General features: G+C 43.1%; 1 protein-coding gene across 1 annotated transcript in view; it reads right to left on the reverse strand.

Annotated features, from left to right (window-relative positions):
* Positions 1–10,146, reverse strand: part of LOC107512957 (NACHT, LRR and PYD domains-containing protein 1b allele 5) — a 35,820-nt gene extending 25,674 nt beyond the window's left edge. Inside the window, exons 1-2 of the mRNA XM_036219077.1 lie at positions 9,982–10,146; positions 1,138–1,169 (exon numbers count right to left, since the gene is read on the reverse strand). Of these exons, the coding sequence (XP_036074970.1) occupies positions 1,138–1,169; positions 9,982–10,013 (64 nt within the window). The 5' untranslated portion in view covers positions 10,014–10,146. The remainder of the gene's footprint in view (positions 1–1,137; positions 1,170–9,981) is intronic.
* Positions 10,147–22,981: the final 12,835 nt, after the last annotated feature.

The raw sequence follows: 22,981 nt of genomic DNA on the forward strand, positions 1-22,981 counted from the left end.
TATAATACAATACGAAATCAGGGATATATTCTGTTGGTCCAAGAGAGAAACTGAGATGAGTCACTAAAGATGAGAGATTCGGCATGAATTTGGTTGAGCTCAAACAAGTCTTACAGGTGAAACGTGAGGGAAGAGAGAGGCATCTCAGGCAGACACAGGCAAAAGCAAGGGATGTGTTTACTGCAGGTGGGGGTTCAGCTTAGCACTGTAAGCAGAAAAGCCCAACAGGTCTAACCACAGTCTTGACAGACACATGACATCCCCACACGCTGCACATTCTAGCCAAACGTTACAGAAACCTTTTCCAGATTTTAATTGTAATACTTAACAATTTATCATTTACACGAGAGGGTAACAGAACTTAACAAAAGCAAGACAGAGGCCAAATGATGAGCTAAGGAGTTTCTAAGTCAGTATGCACAGAGCCAAGTGACACAGATTAGCACCTAACATGGCCTCCAGAATGGCTCTCAGCCACGAGGCCTGAGACAGAGAGACTGGGCCAAAGCAAGAAATAGAGCCCCACGAACGTTTTACAAACTTTCGAAGCATAGGCCAAAAAAAAAGGACTGGACCCTGAACAGCCCCCACACCAAACCCAGACCTAGTTTATTTCTTTAATGAGAGTTTTTATTGACCCACATTCAGGGAGAGAATTATGTGATGCTATTTTCAGTAAGTGTATAAAATTGATGATAACACTCAAGTATTATAAACAATGCCAAGTTATTATGCATGGAAAATTTATGGAATTCAGTTGATAATGTTTGCTAAACTTTACTGAATTTAAAATAAGTTTTAAAAAAGAATATTAGACACGGTTTAAAAGGAGGGAGATGTAACAGCATTTATTTTCCATTCTCAAGTTGTGAAAAGCTACGAAGGCCCAAATGCTTTACATTTTATTTTTTAAAATGTCTTTTGAAAAAAAATCTTAAAATTCTAATAATAGCCATGATCTCATCATCCTAACCTAATGATTATTTTAATACATTTTTATTTCTGTAAGTTGGTGAATGCATGAGTGTAATAAAGCAACTTCAGCCAATAAGTAAAATAAATCATTTTCTAAAACTGTAAATGTTTCACATAGTATAGATTAAGTTTTTTGATAACTCAACATTGAGAGTACCATACCTTTTTCTTCTGAAGAACCATTGTAATCATCGCTAGAACAAGAAAAGAAAAACAGTTTTAGGAACTGATACTAAATTTATGAAAATATTCTAATGGATCATTATATTATTTGTCTCCAGAAATGCTGCAGATTAAAGAACTCTCTCCCTCCTCGGCGCTCTCCCTGCCCCTCTCACTCTCCATGGCCTGACTCCCAATTGCACAGATACATGGAGCTTATCAAGTGTGCCCTTGAACTCCTTGTCCTGCTATGCCTCCAGGAGCCACCAATACACCTTCACAGGTTCACGGCATTGCCATGTCTGTGCCCAGGCACTGGCCTTCCTCTGTCATGTCTCCTGTAACAGAATTCTAATCGCTTATCCCGCGCTGGCCTCCAGCCCCTCCATCTGGCTCCCTCTGAGAGCCTTCCCTGAGTCACCCTCTTCTTTAAGACCTTCTCATTCTCTTTCTCTGGCCTCTCCCCTCAGATACAGCATGCCTGAGAAACGGAGAGTCCAGACAGCTCCCATTGAACTAAGAGGTCCCTCCCTTGACCTATATTCTCCATTCTCACCACTGCCTGAACTCTCTGCCTTTCTCAAGCCAGCCTCACAAAAGAACTCAGTCTCCGCATTCCCACTCCCCATTCTCTCATAAACTCAAAGGCTTCTGCTCCCCCATGTGACCAAAACCACTCTAGTGAGAGCCACCAATGATTCCCGCCCAGCAGACTGAACAGTGACCACTTTCTCTTTAGATAAAGCAGGTGACAGGCTCTTCCATGGCTTCCAATACATTCTCGCCTGGTCTACTCCTACCTTCTCTGTCTCAGCAGCCTCTCCTCTCTCCACATGCTCCATCTCCTGGCTGTATCTGCTCCAGCCTTCTGGAATTGATGTGACCCAAAAATCACATCATGCACCCTCCTCTTCCCCCTCCTCACTGCCCTGGTGCTTGCCTTCATGCCAAGCTTCAGATCCCAAATCTTTACTTTCTTCTCAGGCCTCTTCCCCGAGTTCCAGGTGTCTTGTGCCTGGGGGTCACTTCAGCACTTAACTAATTATTGCTTTCCCTCTTCTTGAAAACTCACTCCTCTCTTTGCAGAGAATCACATCACTGGGTCACCTCATTGGATCTTCCAGGTCAACATGGGCTCCTGTTCCCTCTTCCTCATCCAGAAGCCAATCCAAATCCTCCTGAGCTGCCTCCTGTACACTTCTCATACCCGTCCCCTCCTCAGCATACACTGTTTCTACCTCAGTTCAAGCTCTCTCTTGCTTTACTGGCTCTCACCTAGCTGGTTGATTACAATTTCCTCCTAATTATTGTACCTGCCTGAAGTCTCACTCTTGGGCTCATCCCTCATGTGACCATCAGCATGGTCTAAATCATGTCTTTGTTATACCCTTCTGTGGCTTCTCACTGCTTCCTGGCTAAAGCCTAAGTTCCTTGGCACAGCATGCAAGGACCTCCACTCTGCTCCCTTGTCCCCCACCCTGCCAGCTCCAACAGAGTGAAAGATTTTCAGTGTCCCAAGCACACCCTGCATATCTCTCTCTCTCTCTCTCTCTCTCTCTCTCTCTCATACATACACACACACACACACACACACACACCACCAGGGTCACTGCCCAAGGCCTTGCAAGTCATGCACCCTCTCCCCAACTCTGGGTGCTCCGTGGACATATACTATGATGCTGGAGTTACGTGTGCATGTAAGTGACAGCTCTGCCTTCCCCCTTGATGCCCATACTCCTACTCATCCTTTACGAACAGCATTCTAGTGGTCTGAGGACCATTAGAATACTACAGGGTGCCCTCTAAAAATAGTTTTTCTGGGCCCACTAAATCAGAACCTCTAATGAATAAATGAAAAGGCAGGAAGAAAACTACAATGGTGTTTGCACTTATGCGTGCTGAAAATTTCTTTTTTTTCTCAATTAAGCATCCTAATAAACCTATGAAGGCTATTTTACAAATGCAGAGACTGAGGCCCAGAGAAGTTATTTAAATTCCTCAAGGTCACACAACTAACAATGTAGAAAAGGATGCACTTGACCCCATGTCATTATGACTTCAAAGTCCATGTGCTTGCCTGGTACCATGTCTTCCCTCCCTCTCCACCACTTCACCCCCAAATCTCAATCCTTATAGTAAAAAGTAAGCTGAAGAAGAACATGGCAAAAGACCAAGTGCTCACCCTTCCCTTTCCCTTCTTTGCCCATGTTAGTTGGGAACCCCCAGATTTTGTAAATCTCCTTGACTCAAGATTTTATACTGGTAAACTTTCCCAATTATTTGGTATTTCCCAAGTTCCATGATTCTAGAAAATGCATATATTCTCATTTTCAGACCTAAATCCTCTTATTTTTTAATCCTAAACTCCAGCTCAAAAGATCAGAGAGCAGTAGTGAACCTAAATTTGGAAATCTTTCAAGAAACTAAAAAAAAGCTAACATATGGTCCCTGATGAAATACATAAAACAAGCCAACCATTACATCATTTTTCTCTAGACTCATACTGTTTATAATGCAATCACCACGCCTTTCAATTTTAAAATAATTAGGAGACTATGGATTAAGCGTTAGCCATTCCTATTTTACAAAATATTATCTGCTTAAAACCCACTTTTAGGTCCTCAGTGACAAAACTGCATTTCTCTCTTAACTGGAACTTTCCTAATCCCCTTTCTACACCTGCTTATCTCTATTTCCAGACATGTATATATCTCCTTAGAATATAGAACTTCTGCTGAAACCCAGAAACCTCTGTATAAAACCTTTATTTTCTCTATGAAGTAGATGAGAATGAGTGGTGTCTGTAGAAGCTCTACCCAATACATAAAAACAAACACAGGGAGACAGCGAAAATGAGGGGACAAAGCCACATGTCCCGAACGAAAGATCAGAACAAAGCTCCAGAAAGAGAAATCTAAATAAAAGGGAGGCAAGCAATCTACCAGATGCAGAGTTCAAAACACTGGCTGTAAGTATGCTCAATGATCTCAGTGAGAACTTCAAGTAAGGAAACAAAAAGAATGAAGAACACAATAACTGACATGAAGACTACTTTAAAGGGAATCATCAGTAGATGAGGCAGAGGATCAGATCAGAAATTTGGAAGCTAAAGTAGCAGGAAACACCCAATCAGAACAGCAAAAAAGAAAAAGAATCCAAAAAAAAAAAAAAAAATGAGGATAGTTTAAAGGGCCCCCTGGGACAACATCAAGCGTACCAACATTTGTATCACTGGCGTACCAGAAGGAAAAGAGAGAGTAAGGAATGAAAAATCTGCTTGAAGACATGATGATGAAAAACTCCCCTAAGGAAAAGCGCAAAGCGTCCCAAACAAGATGAACCCAAAGGCGCCCACACCAAGACGTCATAATTAAAATGCCAAAGGTTAAAGACAGAGAGAATCTTGAAAGTGGCAACAGAAAAGCAGTCAGTTACCTACAAGGGAGTTCCCATAAGATTGTCAGCTGATTTTTCAACAGAAACTTTGCAGGCCAGAAGAGACTGGCATGAAATATTCAAAGTGATAAAAAGTAAGGACTTAAACCAAGATTACTGTACCAAGCAAAGCCATCATTTAGAATCAAAGGACAGATAAAGATCTTCCCAGACAAGAAAAAGCTAAAGGAATTCATCACCACCAAACCAATATTATAAGAAATGTTAGCGGGACATCTTTAAAAAGAAAAAAAAAGAGAGAGATCAAAAATATGAATAATAAAATGGCAATAACTACATATCTATCAACAATTACTTTAAATGTAAATGGATTAAATGCTCTAATAAAAGGAGACAGGGTGTCTGAATGGATAAAAAATCAAGACCCTTAACTCAGCTATAAAAAAGAATGAAATCGTGCCGTATGCAACAACATGGATGGACCTAGAGAGCATTTTGTTGAGTGGAGAAAGTCAGAAAGAGAAGGACAAATGCCATACAATTCCACTTACATGTGAAATCTAAAGAACAAAATAAACAAAACAGAAATAAACTCATAGAAACGGAGAATATTTTGATGGTTGCCCGATGGGAGGGGGGTTGGGAGATGGGTAATACAGGGGAAGGGATTAAGAACTACAAATTGGAAGTTACAAAATAATCATGGGGATATAAAACATAGCATAGAGAACATAGTCAATAATATTGTAATAACTATGCATGGTGTCAATGGGTACTAGATTTATAAGGGTGATCACTTCGTAAGTTATATAAATGACTAATCACTACATCAAATATATAATTGTTCATATAATATTGTATGTCACCTCCGATTAAAAATAAAAAGATTATTTAAAAATAAATAAATACCCCCAATTCACACAGCAAGTTATAAACAGAGACAATCTTACAAGTTGTCTCAGCCTTTTGGTTTACGTATCAATTCATTCATTTAACATGTATGGATTATGTGCTAGGTACGAGTGAACAAAGCAAACAGGTCTGTGCCTTCAGATCTACGCCTTTGAGAAACTATCAGTGCTAAGGGGGGTGGAGATGCCTCTTCCTGTATCTGAAAGAGAAAGTGCTTTGAAATAAGAAAAGAGAGCCTAAGATTGAGAAGTTGGGAAAGGCTCTGGAAGCAGTGACTTTTAAGCTGAGCCACAGAGAGGACAAGCAGGAAGAACTGGGGGTTAAGGAGGGTGAGATTCTTTCTGAGGCAGTAGGGAGTTGGTCACGATCCAGGAACAGGAGGAAAGCAAGTGTGGTCAGCGGGAGAGAGGCAAGAGAGATGGGAAGGAGGAGAAACCCTAATTCTGCACAACCAAACTGACAGCAACCGCCAGGATGCTGCGTGGCAATCACTCAGTCTCCTGAGCAGTCTCTAGGAAGAACTGAAAACTTGAAAGCGGAGATGGAAATCAAGAGTTTTCAGTTACACAAGAATGTCAACATCCTAGATGGGGAGTGTCTGACCTTGTATAAGTCCCCGACAATCTACAGGTTCAGACACTGCCTTTGTTGAGTCCAAAAAGCCCAGGCACTTCCCTAAAGAAAACCTCACTCCCCTAGGCCACAACGGTCAGCTTGAGAAGTTGTAGACTGGATGAGAAATCCCTCCTAAGAGGCCAAGTAACCCAGGAAATGAACTTCATTCAGAATCAAGCTCTGGAAGCGAACAACAGAGCCAGCTCCATACTAGCAAGGACAGAAGGGTTTCCTCAGTGCCAAGCCTTCTGGGACCATGCCCTGGGGTGATCAGGGACTCAAAGGTGGGAAGCAGGCTGGGCCGTAGCAGAGATACGGGCGCCCTGAGTTTTAGCCAGCGATCGATCCCCTCAGAGGACACTTCTGGAGTCAGGCTAGTTTCCCATCACCACCTAGTTTCTTTTCTTCTAAGCCCCAAAGATCACCACTTCCAATCAACTTGCCCACAAGAGCAGCCATCCTTTTTTTCTAATGTGTCCAGGAGCACAGGTGTGGATGCTTCCGAATGTACTTAGCCCTGGCAAAGATGGGGAACGCACAGAGCTGGCTCTCCAAGCTGGTTCCTTCACCTACAACTCTCTCCTTTTTTCAGTTACACCAGCAGGAAAAAAAAAGTTGAAACTGGTAGCTCTTTGATATCAAAAAGCTAAAGGATTCATTGTATCATCACTGGTAATAGACAAAAACCAGAAACTACTCTCATCAAGAGGAGAGTGGACAAATAAAATGCGATAGTCATATAATGGAATACTGTAAGCCATGAGAACCAGACAACTACTACGCACAACCATGTGGATTTAATCTACACACATAATGTTGCACAAAAGAAGCCAGACACAAAAGGATATATACTGTATGATTCTCTTTTTTGAGACTTTACAAACACGCAAAACTAATCTCTGGTTCCTTTGGGGAGGAGGGATATGACAGTAAGAGGAATGAGGGAGGGCGGGGTTTGAGGATGCCATATTCTATCTCTCCACCTGGGTTACAGTGACATAAACGTGTTCGCTCTGTGATCATTCATCAAGCTGGATGCTTAAGATCCCTATGTTTTCTGTATGACTGTATATATACACATGCACAGGTGAAGGGTTTTCAGAACCTTGAGAAAGGAAAAGTAAAGTACTTAGGGCTTTAGCTTTGCGGGCCTTCACTGTGAATGGAGAATGACCCTGGGTGGTGGTGAGGGGGAGGGGACAAGGTGAAGAGGCTGATTGCCTTGGGGATAAGGCCTAATGGGCTGTAGCTGGGTGACAGGAAGGGGGGGGAGCAGTTTTAGGGTTACTCCTTTTTTGCTTCTCTGCATAATGTAATCCAAAGGGAAGTGGGGCCAGGAAGGAAAAGGGCTGGGACTAGGCTGGCAGGGAGGAGGGAGGCAACTGGACCATTTCCAACAGCGAGGGAACAAGGAGGGGAGGAAGGGACTGGAGGAAGAGGGAAGAGAAAGAAATCCTAAGTGTCCAGGATGGGCAAGAAGGAGCACTCCCCTGGGCTGAAACTGTACGGGATGGGGGGATTTCTACCACTCGGCCAGTTAGAAGGGATCCATCTCTACTCCCCTCCCTGAGACAACATCATCTGATATACAACCGGATTAAAGGTTTTATTGTACTGCTCTGCTGTGCTTTGTTTGCAAGTCAGTCACCTCTGGGAACTAAAAGAAGAGAAGTGTGAGTGTGTGTGCGTGCACGCGCAGCCAAGGTTTGTACATCCCCAGCATCCAACACAAAGGTATACAGTTTGCACCAAAAAAAAAAAAAAGTTTCATCAGACAAATGACAGAAAGAATACAATTGATACAAGGTAGAGACCCTACTTCTAAATACTTGAGAAATCTGTTAACGACAGCTTAAATGGCCCAAAATGTGGCCATGGCTAGGTTTCAGAGTGGCACACTGTGCAGCTACTAAAAATAACAAGCACAAGTAGCAAATATCTGTCTGGTGCCTTACAGTTAACTAAGAAATTGCACCTCACCACTGTCTGACACAAAATTATATGGACTTTGTTGCCACACTGAAATGTGAAAGTGACACATTAACAGCAATCTCCCTGAAGAGGCCGGAAGATGAGATGAGTGGACTAACAAACTTTGATGGAAAGGGATGGGGAGGGTCCACATTTTAGAGTAATACTAGGAAGGGCTGGTCATTCTGAGCAGCCTGCAGAGTTTGCTTAGCTTTGTTTGTGTAAGTAACTGTGCTAACTATATTTCACAAACTATATTTCAAGTCACTTCCTCTACTGTTTTTTTTGGGGGAAAAAAAAACCTTTACTTTTAGCCATAATTTGATTCCAAGTTCTCCTTAACAATAATTCACGAGTGAAACCTCTGTGTTTTTGATAGTCAAAAGGGACTCAGTTCATGTTTCAGTGTGGTTTTATTCAAGATCCTAACATCAAGAAATCAAAAAAATAAAAAGACTTTTCTAGGCTGTCTCCTTGATTGCAACAGTGCTTTAAAGGACAGGGAGGGGAGGGGGGAAAAAAAAAAAAAAAAAAAGCCCTTCCTCCACCCTGAGAGAAAATGGGCCAAATGTTTAATAATCCACGAAAAACTGAAGTGGTATTCTCTTCCTTCCTCTAGTTGTTCCTATAGAAACTATGTTTTGCAGTTTGTGACTGTCCCACAAGTAAATTCTCTGCAGACTCTGAATCTTTGCTGAGCGTTTCTGCACTGCTTTGGATGGACTTCCTGCAAGCACTTAATACTGCAATGAGAGGATTGTCAAAAGGATTCGTTTCACAAAGGTGTCTTTTGCTGAAACACTACATCGAATGGTAAAAACCTGCTTTTGCAAATGACAGTAGGTACCTGTGGAGAACGCGATAGCCTAAAAAATGTTAGAATATCACCAAGCCAGCTATTAGTAAACATTCCCGTGTAAAAAAAAAAAAAAAAAGCAGCTTCTTTTAAAGGTCTATGGGATACTGATGACGAACAGGCGCTGGCTACCTTTACAGTAATAGCAGAAATCCTTTAGGCAAAGTTCTGTGTGCAAGACATTGTGTTAGTGCCACACGGCGGGTTGGGGCTGACGGGAAGGGTGGGGGCTCCACTCATGGACAAAGGGGGATGTGAAGGGAACTGATCCTGCCTTCCACTCCAACTATTTAAAAGCCCGTGGCCAAAGCGCCAACATTGTTCAGGAAAACACCGAGCACCCGCCTAGGGGACCTCCCATGTCCTCCTCCAGGTACAGAGGCCGCAGGGACTCCGAAGAGCTGAAGCCCGAGGACTGGGGGCAGATGAGGACAGCAGAACCTGGGCATTGGGGCAGGGAGTCAACGGCGGAGGCCGGAAGGGCGCGAGCCCACCACGAAGAGCAAGGGAGGCACCGTGGCGCGACCGGCCCTCCTCTGTACCCGCGAGCCTGCCGCCACCGCCTCCAGGATATAAACAAATCGCGCTCACCTGCCGCCGCGACGCAGCCGGGGAGCGCGCGTGGGGGAAGCCGCGGCTGCAGGGCGCACCAGCGCCGCCTGTAGGCCGCCCTCGGGCCTCCGGACCTGCGCGCCGCCGCCTCCCGCGCGGGCACCTGCACGCGCCCCCGGCGCCCCCTGCTCTTCCCAGGTGCGACCGCCCAGCCCCTCACCGCGGGTCAGGGTCGTGGTCGCGAGTGGGGGGCGCATCACCTCCCCAGGTTCGGCACCCCACGCGGGACAGGTGCCGCCGTCGAAGGGCGCTTTGTTTGTGCGGCCGGAGTGAGGGATACGGGAGCAGCCGCGGAGCCCTCGCCCCGCCCGCGGCAGGGGCAGAGCCCAGGTCCGGTGCCAAGGCAGAGTCCCTTAGGTACGCGGCGATATTGGGCCCAGCCGTCCTCCACTCGGCTCTACGCTTTCTCCCTCCGACCGCCTCCCCCACCCTGCACCCTTCCCCCACCCCCGCCCGCCCCGCCAGCCCCGCGCTGCGCTCACCTGCTCTCCGCGACCCCCGCGCCGCGGCTCATGGTCGCTCGGAGGCCGAGTCGGAGCACCACGCACGCCCAGGGGTCGGCGCTCAGCTCGCTCCGCGGCGGCTGCAGGAGGGGCTCGCGTGCGGAGCGCTGCCCTGCGCACCCGGAGGCGGCCCACGCTGCCGGCAGAGGGAGGAGGGCGAGCGAGAGCTCGGAGGAGGGGACTGGGCGGGAGGGGGCGCCGGGCGCGCATCTGCAGCCGCGCCAGAGGCGGCCCTGGCTCCCCTAACGGAAACGCAAGCTCGCCGGCGGCCCTGTGTTGGCGTGCACATCAGCGTACACACCAGCGTGCACGCTTGCACACGAGCGCACAACGGCCGGGTCGTGGCTGCTTGTCAGAGCCCTCGCCCTGTGGAACTCGGCTTGGTGATACTAACGCCGAGGCTTCTGTGAAGGAGAAGAGCCAGCGCCTTCTGGAGGGGGCAGAGAGCTCAAGTCACCCTGACTGGAATTGTATACTCTTGCACCTGGGGATTTTCACTGGGAACTACGAGACACCCTTTCCCCAAAGGGGTTCCCAGGTTCGCGTTTTAGGATTTTAGGATCTGCGAACCACGTGATAATTTATGCCAGATTTTGTGCCTAAATACGTGTCTAGAGAGACCAAAACCTTCATTGGATTAAATAGCTCTGTAAACCCACTTCACCCCAAACTGTAAGGATGGATGGATTAAACTGGTAGTTCCCAAGTTTGACTGAACATTAATTGTGCAGGGATTTTTTTTTTTTTAATCGTGATGCCTCGAATGTTATCCCAAACCAACTTTATCAGTGGAGTAGGACATGGCATCAGTATTTGTAAAGATCAAAGATGATTCCAATGTGCAGAAAATTCCCAGAACCTCTGCTTAAGTTGGTGGCCCTCATTGTACATTTTTTTACCAGAGTTTTCATCATGATTGTTTGCTTGTCTGTCCAGGTCCACTGAACCATCAGGGGAGAGCCAGGAATCGTGTTCATTGGGTTTGTGGGAAGGCAGGCTAACATGTTCATTACTCACACCCAACTTTGGCTTCTAGATGAGGGAGAGTTCCACCCCCAGCTCTGCTGATTCCTAGCTGTAGGAATTTGAACAAGTCGTTAAAATTTCAACTTCAGCTTCCTTCCTTCCTTTCAAAAAAAAAATACTAGGGGGCCCCTGGGAACTGGGAACTGGTTTTATTTTTTTAATTGAGATGTAATTGACATAAACATTAGTTTGTGGTGTACAGTATGATTCGCTATGTCTATATATTATGAAATGAAATGATCACAGTCTTGTTGACATCCATCACCACACGGTTATAATTTTTTCTTGTGATGAGAACTTTTAAGAGCTACTCTTATAGCAATTTTCAAATATACAATACAATATCATTAACTATAAGAAACTTTTTTTATAAGTCCCCCAAGTGGCCCAATACAGCACCTGTTGGCAGAACCTGGTTTGGCCCTATCTCCCTTTCCCTTTCTCCCATCTGCTTCTCAACCAATTGTAACATGTGCCGACCCACTTTCCACTCTTGTGAAGGCCACCACTTGCATTGCAGCTGCTAGACTGTGGTACCCTTTTCCATATACCATTGACTCACTTGACCATTCTCTCCTTCCTGAAATTCTCCTTTGGCTTTCAGGAGGCCCATAATGTATGACAAGCAACTGAGGCCCACAAAAAATTGAGGCTCTTGATCCAGCCAACTATGATGAACTAAAATCTGAAAACAACCATTCAAGTAGGCTTAGAAGTGAATCCTTCAGCTCCAGTTGAATCTTTTGACGACTGCAGCCTTGGTGGACAGCTTGACTGCAATCTCATGTAATCTCATGCAAGACCTCGAGCAACAAAAACCTAGCCAAGGCACTTTCAGATCCCTGACACATAGATATGAAATAATTAATGTTTGTCTTTTCAAACTGTTAAACTTGGGGGTAACTTGTTATACAGCAAAAAATAATACAAAAGGAAACAAGAACCTATAGTTAGTGCAGTGAAATCACATTTGCACTTAGAACTTATACTTATTCTGCAAAAGAAGGAGAGAGAACAATTTACACTGTGTGGCCAATTCTGCCTGCTATTCCAGTGAAGTAAGATGATGACATGAAACAGGTGGGTCTGGTTTCATCACTCAGTCCCTGTCCTAGTCACAGGCATCTCTCATAGAGGAGAAAGTATTGGCACTGGCCTGTGCTGCACAGAGTTTTAAATATCCATGATTTATACAAAGTGAGAAGAATGAGGCTAATTCACTGACTTGGATTCTATATACATAATGTCGTAAAAGGACCCTCGAAATCCCTTAACTCATCAGGACCTGAGCCCAGGACTCCCCCAAACCAAGAATAACACTTAGACCTGTGTAAGCGGGACCCCAGCCCCGGGACTCTCTCTTTATAGAGCCTCACCATGGCCTTCCTCCAACCATACCTCCCAGTGTCAGGAGTCAGTGAGGCCCAAGGTCTATGCCCTTCCAGAGCCTGTGTCCACCACTTACCCCACTTTTAGACCAAACTCAAGGAATGAGAGACCCCAAATTCTGTATCCAAATAGCTAAGCCCATTTCCAGGGCCCATATAGGCTTTTTCCAAGACGCAAATTTCCAAAGGTGGAACATACCACTGGAGTGCACACGCGAGGCCAAGGTGAGACCAAGGGGCAGCTGTTTAAAGGGATATATGGATGAAGCTTGTCCATGGAGTTGAGTGGTCCACACATGCGCACAAAGCCCCTCACCATGGAGACAGAGCCAGCAGCAATACATAGTTACATTAAAGAACACAAGGAGGAGTCCTATCCACCCCAATTGAGATATATTGTACAGTAAAAGCAAGCAAACGCTGCCTCACCCTGGTGTGGGACTCAGAACTCTAGCTTGACCTGGCTTTTCACATCATTTTACAGGTATATTTGTCAAGGTAGGAGGACAGACTACGTTTCATTTAATAGTGTGTTAGCTTGATTTATAACTTTTAAATATTTAGACATGTTATATAAAAAATATTTAGATGTATTACATATGGATATCATTTGTACTCTAGCCTAGGGTCCCACAAATGATCAGGAAGACCTCGCCAAGAACTAACTTTTTTATCTTTACTTTATTTTACTTTTAGTTTTGGCATCTCCGTGCCTGAAGAAGTGGAGGCCAAGGCATCATTTGAATGGGAGAAGAAGGCAATCAGATAAAATGATTATTTTACCATCTCCTTCTTCTTTTATTTAAATATATTTGTTTACTATTTTGCCCAATACATTTGGTTAAATCCAGGAAGATGATGTGTCTCTCTACGAGGCTCAAATGCGTCTTGTTTTGGGGATACCTGCTGGTAGAGCCCATGCTTGAATTTGTGTTGTGCTGCGGTGGTGGTTTAATACTTTCTCTAGGTAATTATAAATCTCAGTCGGGCATGTCCCTTCCAGACCATTGTCACTGAATCTTTGTGAATATTGTAGAAAACATTGTGTGTGCATGTGTGTGTTTGCCTCAAAAATTATATTATATATGCATTAATTTGTAATTTGCTTGCTTTTACTGTACAATATATCTCAATTGCTTATCTTTGGGACAAGTTCTGCTATTTATATATTTAGCACTATTCCATTTATAAAACACTTAAATTATCTCATTTTGATACTAAGCATACTATATGAAATTTGTGAGTCATGCATATTTTTAGATTAAAAATGTAAATTTATCTGAATTTGGGGGGAATTGGGTATTACTGGAGAGAGATTTGAAGAGAGGAGTTCCTGAAGACACCTTGGAGAATTCCTTAAATACTGCAATATCAAAGTGAGAATTGCTTATCCAAGCTTTGAATAAGAGAGCAGCCATTTCCTGATTTAATTATGGCAAAGGCTGCTCAGTTTTCTCTCCACGTCTGTTTTCTCTGTGTTGTGGACTCTTCTGTATAAGGCAGGGACAGCCAAGAAATCAACACTAAGTTCTTTGGATGCAGACATTAGCCAGTGGAAATCCTTAATTATGTGTTTAAGCAACCCTTGGTTTTCTTCCTAAAGGCCATTTGATATATTCTCTTGTTTCTTGCTTACCTTGGAGCTTGGAGTGTTTGTTTTCTAGAATGAGGGCATCCAAATTTTTAAGGTATTTTTCACGGCATCCTAGAGCTTGCTATGCATCTGCTTCTCTAACCAACAAAATGTGTGATCCTCCTTTCTCCATAGAACCAGGAGCTTACAATGGTACGCATTCATTACAGCGAAACATACCACCACTTACAACAGGACTTTTGCCTAGAATTGACAGATTCCCATCATTGAAGCTAAATCATTTATCTAGAAGAATCCTTATCTAGTTGTAATGGACTGAATGTGTATGTCCCCCTTAAATTCTTATATTGAAACCCTAACCACTGGTACGATGGTGTTAGGAGGTGGGGTCTTGAGGAGGTAATTAGGTTTACATGAGGTCATCATGGCCTCCCAAATGAGATTAGTGTCCTTATAAGTAGAAGATGAGACACCAGAGTTCCTTCTCCATCATGTGAGGAAATAGAGAAAAGGCAGCCAGCCATCTGCATGCCAGGAAGAAGGCCCTCACCAAGAACAAAATCTACCGGCACCTTGGACCTCCCATCCTCCAAAACTGTGTGAAATAAAGGTTTGTTGAGTGAGCCACACAGGCTATGGTATTTTGTTTTGGCAACCCGAGATGCCTCAGACACTAGTCTTTAAGGCTTCTACTGTTGACAAATGTTACTATATGTTTGGAGGACTGCTCTGCTTCTGCCTTTATCTAGCTCTACTTTATCTCTTTGCTTCATTTACTTAAAGAGATAGGAATTGTATGAGGAAGGGATTCCAGGAAAGTAAATTTAGCCAGGAAGTTATCATTCCTGCCACCTACATCCCTTACACCTCCATGCTAATCGTGCACCTAAAGATGTGACTACCTTGTGGAGTGATTTCCAAATCTATTTTTATGACACATCCTGTGTCTCAAATTAACTCTAGGCCGCTTACAGGATAATAAAATATCGCTCGACACAATTTTAACTCACCTTAACTTTTAAAATTTAAGTATCATCTGGGATTTTTTTCCTAGAACACAATTGGTAATTGTAATTCCAGAAAAATTGGAAAATTTCCTCCTCATGTGTTTTGGTATTGTTTTATTTATAAACCCTGCTTTCCCATTTTTGATGACATAATTTGTAAGTATCAGTAAGGGTGCAAGTTTGAGCCAAAAACAATTTTAGTAAAAACCTGCTGCACAAAGTAGAGTCCATGGACCAAAAACATCAGCAAGCCTCTGGGAGCTTGTTAGAAATGCGGAATCTCAGGCTCACTCAGATTTAGTTAGTCCCAATCTACATTTTAAATAATCTACTTCCTGGTGATTTGTATGCACCTTACAGTTTGAGAGGCACTGGTTTAAAAAATACCAGATAGTTAACAGATACTCCAGGAGGGCCAGAGAGCCAGATTTGGGATATTAGTATCTGGAACAACATCCAAATCACTCCACAGAGGGGCTCACAGCCTGTATCACTAACACAAAGGAGATACAGAAGTTTGCTGGGGCCCAAGTCACAGCCTGCCCCGCCAGCTTAGGGGAGGCCAGGAAATGGAGTGGCATTTTCAGTTTAAGTAATAAAAGGAGGGCTATATCTCCAAAGGGGTGAGGAAGAGAGTCTTCAAAACATAAGTAAGGGGTTTTAGCTGTTGGGTGGCCAAAAAGAATGACAGGCCTCCACTCCTTACATGCTTCTTTTTGGAAGAATGCTGGAGTCCAGCTCTGCCATGACCTGCCCAGTCACCTTTAACAAGTCCCAGAATATATTACAGCCCCCGTTTCCTCATCTTTACTGTTATTTTTAAATGATGGTTTTTATTTACACAGAGCTTCCCAGTTTGCAAAGCATTCCCATGCATACATATGTTTTTCATTTGAGCCACAGAACAACTATGTGATAAAGTAGTGTTATCTCTATTTAACGGATTGGAAAAATGAGTCACAATGTGACTTGCCTGAAAATGCTGAGACCACAAATTTTCAAGCTTCTCGTACTGTAACCCTGTAACCACAGTCAAAATAGCTAATGTATATGAAAGTAAATTGAAAAACGTAATCTGTTATTCCAATAAAAGGTATTGCTTATTACTCTAGTAACACTCCTTGAATACACTTATGACTGAATTGAATCACCTACCATGATTCTGTTGGTCCTAGAATCCACAACCCCTTTCCCGCTTTGTGGTGTGATAAAACTATTACTAAGAAAAGTTAATAATTAACATCAGTGGTGAGGTGCATATTAATGAGCAATAAAGGAATGCCACAGAAACCCAAAAAGAAGGAACTGATTGAGCTATAATTATTTCATTGGTTAGAGTCTTCTGCAGAAAGTTAACTGAAAACCTTAAATGTTTCTTTTGAACTACTTTGAAGAACTAAAATAACAACCATTTCAATTATTTGTTATTTATTCTCATACTTTGTGAGTTCTACAAAGTCCTACTTAAGTTCTAAGAGGTTAAAAGGCAGCTTAAGGACCAAGTCAACCATACGAACAGAATTCAGGCCCTCTGTTCCCAAAAGTTGTTTATTTTGGGTCTTTCAAATAATGAGTCTTTTCTATTCTTTATTTTTTAATCTAGAAAGACAATAGTTTCTTTTTGTCTTTTAACAGTAGGTCACGCCCTATGGTTCTTTTATCATCTGTTACGAATTCCACTACCTCCAGGTCTTTTGTTGTTGTTGTTGTTGTTGTTGTTACTGATGTTTCATCAGGTGACAGACTTTTCAACAGGCTTTTTAATTGGGTGATGTCACAAGGTCAAATGTCTTTGGCCAAGCCTGCCCAAGGAAGTAAATTTTCAGTTAAAGCAGTAGAGAAAAGATTATTACATTTTTTACTGTTATAAAGACCCTGCTTGGCAAATATATGATGATAAATATTATCACCATCCCATTTAAACTGAAATATCTTTATTCGTATTCATTTATTTGCCTTTTTTTGTGGGGAGAGGGGTCCTTTTCTATTTCGAATATTATATATTGGTAATAACTGTCATTGTTTTTACTATATGCAAAAGACTATGCTTAGCATTTTAGATATGTTATCTCAAATCCCCTTTGGTACTATCAACTATCAATGTTATCAACATTATACAGTTGATCAGTTTACTACTTATAACGTGGATGAAGAAAAGGATTCTATGAATAATAACCTTATAAGGCAATCTGATCATAAATCCCTAACTGGGCAAGTCAAGGTGGGTAATCACGCCTCGGGCATATACCTGCTTTTGTAAATAGCTCATCTTTGCCTTAAGCAAGCTTTGTCCATTGTTTTCATGCATCTAGGTTAACACACCTTTGAATGTCCCCTTTCAGACTCTTTTTTCTAAGACCTCACCACTCTTTCAGAGCCCTCCTTCTTGAAGTGGACCACCCTCAAGAGGGCATATAATTGTAACTGCTTTGCTTTCCCCCACCTCATATAATCTTCCTTATGTTCCCTCTTTAATTTCAAATGCATTAAAGAAACTGGAAACTGTTACAAAGAGGTGTTGGAGATATTACTCCTAGCACGTATCAGCAGCTTGGCTCAAATAAATTCATAAAAATTCTCAACGTGTTTGGATGTTTCGTACTATGACATGAAGGACAGAAATATTAAGAAACTTGCCTGTGGTAACTCAATAAATTTTGGAGTCAACATCCATTCCCATGTAAGTTCATTGCCAAAGTCCCTTTTCCTTTCCAAGAGCAGGTTACCTCTGAGTTCTGCTAACATCTTCTAAATGTGATTGCCTTTGAAAGGCCTTCGAAAGCCTAGCTTAGCATAGGCTCTAGAATCAGACAATTCTGGCTTCACAGCCCAGAGAATTAGTTTAGCAATAACAATCAAGACAGTTTCTCCCACTTCTACCACCAAGTCTACATTCCAGTGGGGAAGGAAGAAAATAAAAGCACACGCCCCTTATGTGATTACTGAGCTTTGTCATAGCTGTATCTCAAAGTATTCTGGAAGCTAAGTAAAGAATTAAAATGAGATATTTTCAGATTCTCGGGCAAGTGAGGGTTCATTTCCCAGGCAGAAATAGTGACCTCACTAGGGTGTATGTATATTACCCTATATTATCTAGATATACCTAAATATAATATCTAGATATTAACCTAGAGCAGTGACGCTCAGCCTTAGATTTGCAAAATTTGGGGTTATCTTCAAGTATTTCTAAGGCTTCGACAAATTCTTCAGAATAAACTTAACTAAAATAAATGTTGATGCATGCAGTATATACAAATTCCATTATCATTTTATGCAGCATTTACTGAGCTCTGACTATGTACCAGGCACCCTGGTAGGCACTAGGGGTATAGTGACAAGCGAAGGTAGACATAGGTTCTGCCTTCTTGGAGCGGAGAGTCTCACAGGCGAGATAGACTCTAATCACATAATTACACAAGTCCATGTTAAAATTGCAACTCTGGTGCTACGAATAAGAAGTACCTGGTGCTCTGAAAATGTACAAAGAAGGGAAATGGCGACGTGGGGAGCTGGAGAAGGTTCTCCTGAGGAAAGCCATGCCCTTTCGTCATCTGAAGCATGAGGAGGAGTGGATGAAGAGCACAGAGGACATGTTCTGATGCAATCTGGAGTCAATCCAGGTTTTGAGGGCCCTGAAGAGTATGTCCTTTGGAAGCCCTCTTTCAGAAAAAGTATACATATTTTTGCAAATTTTATAAAACACATGACCATGCAATTTTTACAAAACGCATAACATATTAGGGGCCTCATGCAAGTGAGGGGACCTGAGGCTCAAGCTTCATCAGCTGTAGGTACGCCCCTCAAAATGCGGTAGTCTCATTTCATGGCCTGGAATGGGCACAGCAAAGCACTTGAGTTTGAGATTAAGCGGTTGTCCTAGACTGCGCCCTTTTCCTGCTACTTTCTACTCTGTGAACTGTAACCCCTCCGGTATGGTTTTCCTTGTTTGCTACACTGGCATTAAAAAACAAAACAAACAAACAAAAAAACCTTTAAATAAAATAATGCACGTAAGCACCTAGAACAAGGTGTGATAACTGGTAGCATTGTTATTAAAGAATTTAGAAAGACTTCTCTATTCTTCTGTGAGATGCAGGTTTACTCCAGGGTGGTGGTCGTCCCTTTGGGAGGTGGTTCAAGGATCCTCACCCCCACCCGCTCCCCCATTCACAGTGTGACTTCTCCTATCATGAGGTGGCTGCTCTGGACCCAGAGATGGGCTCTCACCAACCAAAGCCTCATGCAAATGGTGAAGGCTAAAGCTGTGATGGCTTTTGAATGAGAAAGGGAAGATTCCAGGCCCTGCCAGAGATGACAAGTACTCTAGTTTCCTTTCAGAGCTGGGGCCCTCTGAAAACTCTTAGGGCAGTCTCTGTAGTAACCCCAAGATTTAATTAAAAGGCCCTAAAAAGTTTGGGGCAGATTTTCCGAAAGGAATAATCATGGGCAGAGAGGCCCCTCGGTCCTCCATATGCAGGATGTAGAGCCCAAGGCAGAACCCAGCCAGAATGATAAACCAACTCAATCGGCAGGAAACTCTCCCAGTTTTAAATTAACACTGCATGTGCCACACAACCTGAGGAAAGCCTCTCAGTGTCAGAACGGGAAGATTTTTCACCAACAGAGAGCAGCCTGTGAATTCTCACCCTGCTGCTTTCTCTCCTGGGGAAGGTGCCTGTGGCTAGCATTACCACTGTCCACCCATTTCCTGTGCCTGTCTATTTTTCAGCCAGAGGGAGGGTTACACTTCTCTGCTCCTTTGAAGTTAGGTGATATCACGTGACTTGCATTATCCAATAAGATCTGAGTGGAAAATATGTTTGCGACTTCTGGGTAGAAGCACTGAAGAACCAGTATGTGATTCTCCATCTTCCCTTCGCTCCTGCCCTGGTACTAACAATGTTGTAGATGGCAGAGGCTTTGTCAGCCTGAGTCGCGTAGTGTGTGTGTGTAATAACCGTCTGCTCTCTTAAACCACTGAGATTTGGATGTCGGTCGTTACTGCCGCATAACCCAGTCCATCCTGACTGATAGCGGAAGTGAAACCGAGACCCTGCTTAGAGTCTGTGGTAGTAATATAGCTATGATTTTCCTATGCGTAGTAATAATAAACCTTTTGTACATATCCCAGTACAATGTCCACAGGAGAGAAAACCAGAGTCACTTTTCCAAACCACCTGCCAGGAGGAAGTCCCTAGACTAACCTGAAGATCTAGAGAGCAAAACTTCTTGGGCCTCAGGTTACTCTGGCTTCCCTCCTGACTTCACTGGGTTCGACAGGAGCATGGTGCTCACGTCCTTCAGAGGAAAGGGGTCTCTGCCACAAGCGTGTTATGTATCAGTCTCAGCATATATGTTTTACATATATTTGCATATACTGGTATCAGTGTGTGTATGTGTGTGTGTGTATTTCTGAAGAGGCAGATGTGGTGGAGAAATTATAGGCTTCAGAAACTATCAGATTTGAAGAAGAAGAAGAAGAAGAAGAAGAAGAAGAAGAAGAAGAAGAAGAAGAAGAAGAAGAAGAAGAAGAAGAAGAAGAAGAAGAAGAAGAAGAAGAAGAAGAAGAAGAAGAAGAAGAAGAAGAAAAGAAAAAGAAGAAACTATCAGACTTGTGTTGAATCCCAGATTCCTGGAAACTCTCAAAATGTCAGTTCAATTACTCCCCATTCCCTTAAAAGTATATCAGGATCTCTTTACCGAAGTGCAGACATCCCCTAACCTTCCCCAGCACCTTCTTCCTCAAGTTGACTGACTGTACGATAGCAACAGTATTTCCCTGGACAGCAATATGGAGACAGGGCAAAGCACCAGAAACAGCACTGTGGCCGCCTCCTGCTCGCCCACACAGTATTTCCTCAGACCGGCAGACAGAGCAGCCACAGGTGACCCTTTTCCTTCCTCAGGCCCATCTTTCCAGAGGTACTGATGAGCCCTGGACCACACTTCCCCAAATTAGGTGGCAAGAGGGAGACAGAAATGCAGGTGAGGAAAGGGGCAGGATAACTCATAATCAGAGAAAAGAAGTAGCAAACAACGCTGCAGATACAGCCCAAACAGCCTTAGAGGAAAAAATCCTAAATACTGGGGTTTGTACTTAAGACAAAGTCACCTATGTATCTGTACATAAAGCTTTTTATTTTCTCATCATAAACTGTATATTCTGCCTGTGCCCACAGTGCATCAAATATTTAGTCTGCTAAGAGATAATAAAAAATAAAATTAAGACATTACAATATTGCATAAAGTATTCAGGCCCTGAGCTGAGGGAAACTACTGGGGAGATGCTTTCGAAATGACTTATTCCAGTGGTTCCCAGCCCTGGCTGTACATTAGAGTCACCCAAGGAGCCTTAAAAATGTAGACGCCCGGGCCACGCCCCAACTGTGTTAGTTTCCTGTTACTGTACAACAAATTATCACAAATATGGTACCTTCAAACCACAGAAGTTTATTCTCTTACAGTTCTGGAGTCTAGAAGTTTGAAATCAAGGTGTTAGCAGGGCCATGCTTCCTCCGAAGGGTCCAGAGGAGAATTCTTCCTGTCTCCTCAGCTTCTGATGGAGAATTGGCAAGGGCAATTGAAACATTTACTGTCTAAAATTGGGGGAGATAAAGGCATGAAGGGCTGGTTTACACACAGTCATGAGTGTGTACTTACACTCGACATGAGGGGAGACCAAGGAGGGCTCCTCACTCAATAGATTTCTCTCCTTTTCTGGCGGGGGGTGAGGGGTGGGGACAGGGAGTGGGAGGATGCTAGTGTTCCTGTACATTTATTCCCCACATCACCTCAACTTTCTTTTTTCTAACTGATGCAGTGGTTCTGGGACCAGGGCTATAACTGTAGGTCCTGGAAGTAGGATAAAGCAAGGATGATCCCTAAGCAAGAAATTGGAAGTATATCTTTACATCTTTACGTCAGAGTTCCCGAAGGCCTCACGGGTTTCATGTGCCTTCACGTCCTCTGACGGACAGTGAGTGCAGCTGTGCTGTCCAGTGGTTGAGATAGCCTACTAGTTCTGTATCTGTGTGAGCCTACTCTACGTGAATGGCAGTGGACCGAGGAGGAGGTCCTTATAGACGTAGTGATGGCAGCAATCTGAACCAGCACAGTGGCTGAACCTAACATTCCTTCAGAAGATGGAAAAGTAATATAGTGGCTGGGTGGAGGGCCAGGGAAGGGAGGGAGCAATTGGGGGAATCGTTTATGAACTCTACAGATGTCTAATCAATGTACTATATATTTGAAACTAATTCAAATAAATAAATTTATTTTTTAAAAAGGTGGAAAAGTTTGGGTAAAAAATCAGTGACAAATGGAGAGAAGGAGAAATAGTACCAGGGGGTAAAGCAATGAATAAATGACTTATGCAAAAGGAGAAATTCGATTATGCACTGGTGTATCTAGAGAGGCTCAGAACAACAGAAATATATTGTCTCTTAGCACAATTCTATCAGATACCTGAAGGGGTAAAGTCACATGTGTGCCAAGATCATCTCTGCTTTTGGAATCTGACAAGGTCAAGTGGAAATCTGCAAACCTGAGAGGCATTGCTATGGGAGACATTTTAGTCATACGATATAACGATGAACCAAACCAATTGTTAAAGACTCAGTAGAATGTTCCAGTATCTTCTGTCTCTTACTTTTCAGGTTTACAACTACTACATTAAGTTAAGAATATCTAGAAAATACCTTTTATTAGGCCATCATGCCATGTAGTGTACAGCTTCTGACCATCTGATTACTGTGTAACAATTAAACTTGATGATCAAATGGTAATAAAGGTCTCTAATTGTAATGGTCAAAATACAGTAGAGGTGTGCCCAGTGCGTCTTAATGTACTGTGCACAAATACCTATCACTCTTATTTTTGTGGATGGAGAGCTTTTAAACAGAATAGGGAAAGACAATGAGTTTCTGATGAGAATAAAGCAGTGGGTGTCACGTGGTAGGTTTAAG

Source organism: Rousettus aegyptiacus, unplaced genomic scaffold (genome assembly GCF_014176215.1).
Source record: "Rousettus aegyptiacus isolate mRouAeg1 unplaced genomic scaffold, mRouAeg1.p scaffold_m13_p_4, whole genome shotgun sequence".
In the NCBI taxonomy this organism is placed as follows: Eukaryota; Metazoa; Chordata; class Mammalia; order Chiroptera; family Pteropodidae; genus Rousettus; species Rousettus aegyptiacus.